Source organism: Lytechinus variegatus, chromosome 8, assembly GCF_018143015.1.
Source record: "Lytechinus variegatus isolate NC3 chromosome 8, Lvar_3.0, whole genome shotgun sequence".
Taxonomy (NCBI): domain Eukaryota; kingdom Metazoa; phylum Echinodermata; class Echinoidea; order Temnopleuroida; family Toxopneustidae; genus Lytechinus; species Lytechinus variegatus.
The window spans coordinates 969,243-979,586 of NC_054747.1; the positions used below are offsets into that span (position 1 = coordinate 969,243).

Here is a 10,344-nt window from a genome sequence, read left to right on the forward strand (position 1 = left end):
AAAATATTTGACTTGTAAAATAAATTGTTAGTATGAGAACGAGGAGGAGTATTATGTATAGTTCTTATAATGTTCTTTTGTAATATGAACATTTTGTCTGTAAGATATGTGTTGGCGTTACCCCATGCCATTGTTCCATAATTAAGATACGGAAGTATTAGGAGGAAATATATTGTTAAAAGTGTTGATTTTAGAAAAAAGGGTCTATTAAAGCTTAGTCATTCTCCAATATTTCTGGATATAGTTTTCGATATATTTTGAATTTGAATGTTCCATATCAATTCATCGTCAATCATGAGCCCTAAGCATGCTAAGAATTTGGTTGAAGAGACCCTATTTAGAGGAATGTCGTCCAAAAGCATGTCTCCAGGTAGATTTTGCAAAGTATTACTAAATAACATAAAGTTTGTCTTCAGGATGTTAAGGGATAATTTATTAGCTTTAACCCATTCAACTACATGTCTCAGTTCAAGATTTATAGTAGATAAGGATATATTTTGGTTCGCATGAGAATAAAATAAGCAAATAAAATGAAAGATAAAATATCTGAAGATTTATAAAAGTCACTTATATTTACATATTTAATAACAAGGGACCCTATACACTACCCTGCGGAACACCACAATTTATTGTCGCAATGGAGAACTATGATTATCTATTTTGTACAGATTGTTTTCTATTTGAGAAATAATTCCTGAACTATTCCAAGGCTTTCCCTCTAGCACCATAGTGTGACAACTTTACTAAAATAGGATACCATGGTTGATTGTATCGAAAGCATTGGAAAAGTCCAGGAATATAGCAATTGTAAGTAAATGTTGATCAACGGCATGTGATAATATATCGATGCATTTCAATATCGCTTGAGTTCTATTGTGATTTGCTCGGAAGCCAAACCATGGTTCGCAAAAATACTATGTTTGTTTAAGAAGTCTGTCACTCTGATAAATACGATCCTTTCCAAAACTTTGGATAATGATGGTAATAGTGATATTGGTTTGTATTTTTTGTTCCAGATGTGTCTCTTTTGTTTAATATTGCGATTACTTCGCAATTTTGATGTCATTAGGTACAATGCCTCTAGCTAGTGATAAGTTAAAAATGTGGGCCAGCGGAGTCGCTATTGTTACGATTATGAATTTGAGGAGACGGTTATCAATCTCGTCGTGTCCTGATTTTTTTTTATTTCCTTCTAACCTATTCACTATACCGATAATTTCCTCACGGTCGCTAGGGGAAAAAACAAAGAAGATGAGTTATTATCCCCTAGATAATTTTCAAATTTACTACTAGTTGTCGCAATATTTTCTGAAACATTTTCTCCAATTTGAGAGAAGGAGTTAAAAGTCTCAGCTATTGCTTGTTGCTCTTAAATAAAACCGTTAGTCTCTGACTTAATTTTGATATTTTTTTTTGCCTTTTACTGTTTCTGTTTAATGTTCTGTTAATTTCTCCATGTGTTTCTCATATTATGTTTATTAAGCTCAAATTTCATTTCGCTTGTCGTAGTAAATTGGTAAAAATATTCTTATATCGAGTGTATCTTTTACGATGCTTATTATTTGGATTAGTTTTGTATTCATTAAACAGAATATTATTTCGATTTATCGATCTTAAGATAGATTTAGTTACCCATAAGGCGGTGCTGCACCATCCCGAGTTTGCTTGAGATTTTAGCCCGATCGGCCCTCTTCGCGATTTATCTCAAGATTCAAGAAACCCCGTCTCGATCACCGAAAGAAGAGCGATTCCTGCTCGAGTGAGGCAACAAGCACGATATTCCGAGCATGCGCACTTTCGATCTTGGAGTTTCAACGGCCCGCGCTTTTGAATAACTTCCGCGATATGCAATCAAATACATGTACTCTTTTCACTAGCACTTTCGCTGAATTCGACCGTTGTTCACTGATCTTTCCCCTAACTGGATATGCGGGGAGGGTCCTTTGTTTGAAGCCTGCGAGTTCTCTTGTCCGCCATACCAATTCCCCCAAAAGGAACGCGATCGCTCCATTAGCATGTGCATTGTGAGCGATACGCTAGCTGTCTGCACACTGAAGCACTCATTGCTTTTTATACAAAACTTCGTATATTTAAGGTGCCAGAATTCGCAATTTTCTTGAAACCATGGTACTTTCCCAGTATACAATTGGGAAACATAATTTTGAAGGGGTTGGTGTTTTTCTCACCTACGGAAGAATGGATGAAATCCTTGACTTGTCTAGGCGTATTTTGGAGGTTTGCCAAATAACCATCTTAGGATCGATATGGCGAGGACTTTCTAGGTTATTAAGGCTTATAACACTGGGCTTGAACCCCCCCCCCCTTTAATTTAAGTCTACCCCACCCCCCAAAAAAATCAAACAAGTGTAACACCCGCCGAAAATTCATCGTTTTCAAACGTTGAAAATATAACTTTCATATTCTATTTCTGATTTTGATTAAATTTTGAGCATCATTGTGTGTTTTTCTCTCTTTTCAAATAATCATTTTCATGAGGTGGACTCGCCCTTTAAAGAACAAGTCCACCCAACAAAAACTTGATTTGAATAAAAAGGAAAAAAAATCAACAAGCATAACCCTGAAAATTTCATCAAAATCGGATGTAATATGAAAGTTATGGCAGTTTAAAGTTTCGCTTCATTTCACAAAACAGTTATATGCACATCTCGGTTGGTATTCCATTATTTTAACATTTTGTGCTTCCGGCAAGGAGGTCCTAAACGTCAAATTCGTAAAAATTGAAATATTGTATAATTCAAACTATAAAACACTTAAGAAATAGTGAGTAAAATCATTGACTCTCTCATTTGGATGTAACTGACTCGTTCATATTACTATTTCTTTAATTAGCGAAACTTTGAAATGTCATAACTTTTTATTTTATATCAGATTTTAATGAAATTTCCAGCATTGTGCTTGTCTGATTTTTCTCTATTGATTCAAATCAACATTTTTCTGAGGTGGACTTGACCTTCTCTTTCTCTCTTTCCTTCTGTCACATCGATCGGCCCTCTTCAATTTTCCTCTACCCAGTTTGTTCATATACACTGTAGGCAGCGGAAGCGGGGGGGGGGGGGGTCCTGTACCCCTAAATTTTAGGTGGGGGACAAACCCCCAAAATTTATGTTGACAACTTTTTTTTTGTTCCTTTTGCTTGTCATTTTTTTTCCTGCATCCCCCTAAATTCAGGTGGACCGTTGTGGTCCGCCCTGAAATTCTGGTTGATAACCCTTTTTGATGCTTGTCAGATTATTTTTTGTTTTGCATCCCTTCGGCTAAATTTTGGGTTGATAACCTTTTTTTGCTTGTCAGATTATTTTTATTGCGTCACCCCCTAAATTTTTGGTTGATAACCCCCCCCCCCTTTTTTTTTGCTCCACCGAGACCGTTCTTTGAGACATTCGGCATCTCAAAATAAGTTCTGCGAAATTTCTGAAGTCTGTAAATCCGTCTCTGTAGCTTAATGTCTTTTTACGTACTTAAAAAAGAGTTCTTGGAAAAAATAATTCGATCTATTGTTGACAGAGAAATATCACAAATTCACATGCCACAAGTTACATAAGCCCCCTAAAGTCCTAGTCCTATACCGTACATGTACCTATAGCTTGTAAATTTTATTGTCCTTTCACAAATAAAAGATAAATAATTTTCAGAATACCTTGTAGATTTTCAGTCTGAACTTAAGTTTCACAATACATGCTATACACGGTCAGTATTTTCGTGTCTCAGTCGTGATATTCTTCTGTCCAAACATGATTGATAAACTCATAAAACTTGGTGACATTTGTGAATATTAATAAACTGAATATTCATTTGAATCATGGTTTGAATTCATCACGCTTCCAGAGAAATCACAACAATCGATAACCCCCCCCCCCCCGGAGTTTTAAAGTTTTGGAAACTTGCTCTGGTAATTTAGAATTACCACACATGTATTTGAGCACATGGGACTACATAAAGTCTACAACTATGCAGTTCACCAGCTTGTCTTATCTGTGAAAAGTAATCCCATTTTCTCTGTTTCCACGGTCGTCACAATAAGTGCAGTTATACGTGGCACAGGACGAAATCTTAAACTTTGTATCAGGTATAAATTCACATTGAAAAGTGCTGTTATAAAAATTGATTTGGTAAGTATAATTAAGAATTGACACCATTGCCGTGTACTAGTCTCTACTCCGATTTTGGCTTTTTTGGGGGAACTCGGCGTGCGGAGGTACCAACTTCCGGTGCTTCAACACGGAATAGGCCAATCAGCGTTATTGTTCCCATCCAGGTAGGGGAGAGATCAGTGCCGTTGTTATGCAACAATCCTCTCAGCTCAGCCGCGCTATAATTATAAGCGAGTGAAGTATTTTTCGTTTAATATGATGGCGGAGAAGGAGGCAACAACAGAGAGGGAGAGGGAGAAAAGGAGGAAAGAAAGGCTATTTGCTCACATTTTGCGAAGGAATAAGACAACACTGCTGTCAGTGTTGTTATAATAAGCTACTCGCCTCCCCCATCGGTCTGGTCTCTCCGAAAATCCATTCACTGGGGGGACACCATCGTGATTGTGGAATTGATGAACGTTTTTCGTGATATAAAGTTGACTTTCGCATGCGTTCGGTACGATCGCGATGTCTTTATGTTTTGACTAAGGCGGAAATGGAAGGAGAATTGCATTATGGACTGACGTCATGAATAAATTACCTCGAGTCCAATCTCGAGTGCGTCCGCACCTACGAATTAGCAGGATAATTCGTAAAATAGCGCGCTATTTTGCAAATAAACCCGAGTTGACTTGGGATTGCAATCTCGAGATTAATCCTACGAATTAGTGCGATAATTGCATCTGCATTACAAACAATCCCGAGATTTTTCAGATCGGGATAATTTGCCGGATCAGAAATAGCGCGCTAATTTGAAAACTCGGGATGTGCATACGGCCCTAAAGAGATCTAGGGTATTTTCTTTTTACAGTTACTCACTCGTTCTCTAATTAAGGGCCGTCTGCACCATCCCGAGTTTTCAGTAGCGCGCTATTTCTGATCCGGCAAATTATCCCGATCTGAAAAATCTCGAGATTGTTTGTAATGCAGATGCAATTATCGCACTAGTTCGTAGGATTAATCTCGAGATTGCAATCCAAAGTAAACTCGGGTTTATTTGCAAAATAGCGCGCTATTTTACAAGTTATCCCGCTAATTCTAGGTGCGGACGCACTCGAGATTGGACTCGAGGTAATTTATTCATGACGTCAGTCCATAATGCAATTCTCCTTCCATTTCCGCCTTGGTTAAAACATAAACACATCGCGATTGTACCGAACGCATGCGAAAGTCAACTTTATATCGCGAATAGCGTTCAATTCCCCAATCAGCAATTATGGTGTCCCCTCAGCCCCCCCCCCCCAGTGAACGGGTTTTGGGAGAGACCAGACCGATGGGGGAGGCGCTAATTATTGACGATTGTCATAGTCAATAACAACACTGATAGCAGTGTCGTCTTATTCCTTCGCAAAATGTGAGCAAATAGCATTTCTTTCCTCCTCTCTCCCTCTCTCTCTATCGTTGCCTCCTTCTCCGCCATCATATTAAACGAAGAATACTTCACTCGCTTATAATTATAGCGGGCTGAGCTGAGAGGATTGTTGCATAACAACGGTCGAATTCGGCGAAAGTGCTAGTAAAAATAGTACATGTACTTCATCGCGGGAAGTTATTCAAAAGCGCGGGCAGTTGAAACTCCATGATCGAAAGTGCGCATGCTCGGAATATCGGGCTTGTTGCCTCGCTCGAGCAGGAATCGCTCTTCTTTCGATGGTGGAGACGGGGTTTCTTGAATCTCGAGATTAATCGCGAAGAGGGCCGATCGGGCTAAAATCTCGAGATTGAGCAAACTCGGGATGGTGCAGCACCGCCTTAAATTGTATACAAATATAAAATTTATCCTTTAAAATACCAATGAAATTATCCTAAATCTCATCCAAATCTTCAGATATATAAATTTGTTGCCAGTCAAGTGTACCTAACTTTTCATTGAGGCATTCTATATTTTTGGCATTGAGACTTCGAATTTTTATTTCAGAATTACGACTATCATCTCGTGTGTTTAAAATAGTACTTCTACAAAATAGGGTAATAGTCAGAAATATCAGAAATAACGATTCCTTATTCTAAAGGCATATCTTGCATATTAGTAAAATATCATCAATTAATGAGACAGATCGGTCTGTTACTCTCCTATGTTTAGTTATGGTAGGTAAAAAGGAAGCCGAAATAATTATTTCAAGAAAAAAAGTAAGGGAATCCTTGAGCATTAAAGTCGTCCATTAAGAAACAGTGTTTACTTTGAATTATTGGACTTTGTAAAATATTTTGGACATCTTTTAAGAAATCATGGGGACATTGTGGAGGGCGGTAAATCACCCCTATCATAATATTTCTTCTTCTTCTTCCTGTAAAGTACAGACTGCCGTTGGCATATTGTCGTACTTGTGCTTGTCAAGTGCCCAGATGAATAGTGCAAGTAAAAATCTCTACAAAACTATGCGCGGCTAAAAACAGAAGAGGCCTTAACGAAGCCTCCTTTGCTGCACCTCCTGCTTGAAAGACGCGAGGGAGGCGCTGTGAACTATCTTTGCTGGGAGTGAGTTCCATATTCTGATAGCATCAGGAAAGAATGACTTTTGATATACTTGTGTTCTGGCATATGGAATTTGGAACTTATCAGGATTTCCACGTGTACATGGTCCAGTTGATGGAATAAAGTGGTCATCCGGGATGTCAATAAGCTTGTTGATGATGCAGTAGACCATGCTAGCTGGCTGTTGTGCCCTTCTTTCCTGAAGAGTAGCCCACTAGAGTTAGCATATCTGATACACTGCTGGTACGTCGAAAGTCTCCTAAAGCAAAGCGGGCATAACGGCGTTGTACCATTTCCAGTTTTGAGATGTTCCTCTGGGTAAATGGGTCCCACACCACAGCAGCATATTCCAGTACTGGAAGGACAAGTGCTTTGTAGCACAACACTTTCGTCTTGAGAGGACAGTCTCTGATATTTCTCTGCAGGAAGCTGCTGACTGAGTTGGCAGACTTAGTTGTTTTGTCTACATGGTGATTCCACTTAAGGTTTTCCTGAAAGTTTACTACACCAAGGTATTTTGCTTTATCAGTCTCTACCAGGGGTATTCCATGAATGCAATATGGTGTCGAACTCTTGATAACTACCCTCTTATTCGTAGCATGCATAACTTGGCATTTTTGCGGGTAAAATTGCATGAGCCAGTCATCTTCCCATACTTGAAGAGCATCCAGGTCCCTCTGAAGCTGTTTAGTGTCCTCCTCTGTCTTGACCTTTCTGTACAAGATGCAGTCGTCAGCAAAGAGGCGCACCGTAGACTGTGATGATACATATTCGGGGAGGTCATTAATGAAGAGGAGGAAGAGCAGAGGTCCGACCACGCTACCTTGCGGTACTCCTGAGAGAACGGGGGCTTCATGAGAAGTAACTCCTTCAATAAGAACCCTCCGGGAGCGGTTGCTGAGTAGATGTTCAATCCATGAGTGAATATTGCCTCTGACTCCATAATAGTTGACTTTGTACATCAATCTACCATGGGGAACCTTGTCAAAGGCTTTTGACAAGTCCAGTAGAATCACATCAAGCTGATCGCCATCATCAATACCCTGGGAAAGGTCCTGAACAGCATGTAAGAGCTGAGATGTACAGGAGCGCTTCTTGTGAAAGCCATGCTGCGCGTCACATAAAATGTTATGGCTATCCAGGTGGTCAAGAATGCTACTGCAGACAATGTGTTCCAGGGTCTTGCACACATTAGAGGTCAGCGAGATTTGCCTGTAGTTTTCTGCTCTGTTTCTCCCTCCCTTCTTGAAGACAGGAACTACATTAGCTCTTTTCCAGTCATCCGGAATAATGCCTTGGTCAACAGATGCTTGAAAGAGAATAGTGAGGATAGGCGTGAGTTCTGTCGCAAGTTCCTTCAAAAGTCTCGCTTGCAAGCCGTCTGGACCTGTTGCTTTGTGTATCTGCAGTGTTGATAGCAGCTTGTACACTCCATCAGGACTAATGTTGATTTGTTCCATGTCTGGATACGGGCTTTGCCCTTGTCTTTGATGGTGGTTATGTTTTCATCCTTGTTGAAGACAGAAGTAAACTGATCATTCAAGATGTGAGCCTTCCTCGTGCTGTCTGTAATAGTCCTTCCACTTTGAGCTTTCAGAGGTGCTACTCCAGTGTTATCATTCCTCTTGCTGTTAATAAAGCTCCAAAAGCGCTTGGGATTTGAGGAAAAGTTTGGATTTATCATGTGATTAATGTAATCACTGTATGCTTGTTTACATGCCACCTGTAAAGACTTTTTACGTTTTTGATATTTATGGAAATCTCTCTGCTGCCCGGTACACCGTGCCAGTTTGAAGGCACGTTTCTTCCTTCTGGAAAGCCGCTTGACAGAAGAATTGATCCATGGCTGATTAAACCGACTTGAGGTCATCTTAGATGGTACATGCTTTTGTAGCAAGTCCTGCAAGAAGGTCTTGATTTCCTCCCACATGTTGATGACTAAACTCTTTTCGTCGTGCATCTTTATGAAGCGCTGTTGGTATAAGCCACATTCTCTCTTCATTTCACTCAGGTTAGCATTCTTCCATATATGCATTAACCTCTTCACTGGTTTTCGCCTCTTAGATGTTACATCTGTGTCAACACCGACAATATCATGGTCTCCAAGCCCTGGTAGTGGAGAGCACTTGTTGACCAGAGATGGTCGGTTCGTCAGAAACAAGTCCAAAGTGCTCTGTAAACGTGTGGGAAAAGTCACCATCTGTTGAAGAGCGCAGTCATGAGTCATGTTTAACAATCTGTTGTTCATGCTGGCTGGGTAGTTATGACCGCTGACCCTGAGGTTCGTCCAATCAATATCTGGAAGAATCAGATCACCACCAATCCACAAAGCTACTTTCTTGTTTTTGAATGCAACATTCTCAACAATAGAACAGAGATCATTGAGATAGCTAATGTCACTGTTTGGGGGACGATACAAAGCTCCAATTATCAGCTTGACGTTAGCCCCGAATGAGAGCTTCACGTAGACTTGTTCACCAGTCCCTGTAGTATCTATGACATCGTATATGAGATCATTCCTTATTGCCAGCAGAACTCCGCCATAGCTATCCGCCCTATCTTTGCGAATCACTTCAGAATTGGAAGGAAAGATCTCTGAACTCTTGATGGTAGGGTTGAGCCAGGTTTCTATACCAATAATAACAGAAGGTTCTGTTGTCTCAATGAGTACAGCCAATTCTTCCTTCTTATTTCTGATGCTTTGAAAGTTAATATTGGGAACTTTCATAGTTCTAGGTTTGATGTGCTGCCTTTTATTTCTGCCTTGTTTTGAAGATGACCTCCCGTTAGGTGGCAACGATGAAGACCTTCTTGGTCTAACTGGAGTAGATGCCCGTTGCGGTGATCCCAGGCCGTCTTCTGAAAATGACAAGTTGCGTGTATGGTTTGTTTCTGTAGTACTACTTGTAGTAACATCATTTGATGATCCTAGGACATCAAATGAATTGCTGACCTCTATACTTGTCGAATTAAAGAGACTGGACGAGAACTGGGGCATCCCACATCTGATGCAATGCCAGGACACACTGTTCAATGCTTCATAGACTTGCGTCGACATCCCCATGCAGTCAACGTGGTACCACTGATCGCAGTCGTCACAAGCAACACCACGTTGTCTCCAGGTTACAGCACGAGAACATAACTGGCATGGGTATTTCGGTACTCTATGCCCTGGATTCGATTCAATGTCAGCTGCATTTGATAGCAGTATAAAGCTCAAGTAGAGAAGAGTATGCCTCTTACGATGCATAGAATTTTGACAATAATTCCTCATACGCTTACCACCAAGTGTTGATATGAGTAAGGAATCCTGTAAAGAAATATCATGGCTACCATTCAAGAAGCTACTGCTACTGCTGTTTTGGTTAAGATTCAGATAAAGCTTTGTCCATTCTGGATTATTATAATTCTTTGCTTTGGATGGTCCATTTTTGCAAGAGTCAGATGTGGATTGACTTTGCTGTACATGAATGTTGATAACAGAAGCTATTAGGAATAACCAACATAGGTAATCTAGTAGAGCACTAGGCATGATGACTACATGTGTAGTGCTAAATATTCATATCATAAATATGAACGAGTCCTAAATTCAATATGGATGGAATGACTCAGCAAATTTTTCCCATGTCCATGCAAGGTAACTTTCAATGTCCACGATCTAAATCTACAGAATTTAACTACAAAGTTCCACTTCAGCATTTATAAGCAATGTCAACA

At 39.8% G+C, this 10,344-nt stretch overlaps 1 protein-coding gene across 1 annotated transcript; it reads right to left on the reverse strand.

Annotated features, from left to right (window-relative positions):
* Positions 1 to 6,800: 6,800 nt before the first annotated feature.
* LOC121420566 lies at positions 6,801 to 9,691 on the reverse strand. Its single transcript, XM_041615229.1, has 2 exons — positions 8,056 to 9,691; positions 6,801 to 7,936 (listed from the first exon to the last, which is right to left on the reverse strand). Exons 1-2 carry the CDS (start codon positions 9,689 to 9,691, stop codon positions 6,801 to 6,803), a joined length of 2,772 nt encoding a protein of 923 aa, XP_041471163.1.
* Between the last annotated feature and the right edge of the window lie 653 nt (positions 9,692 to 10,344).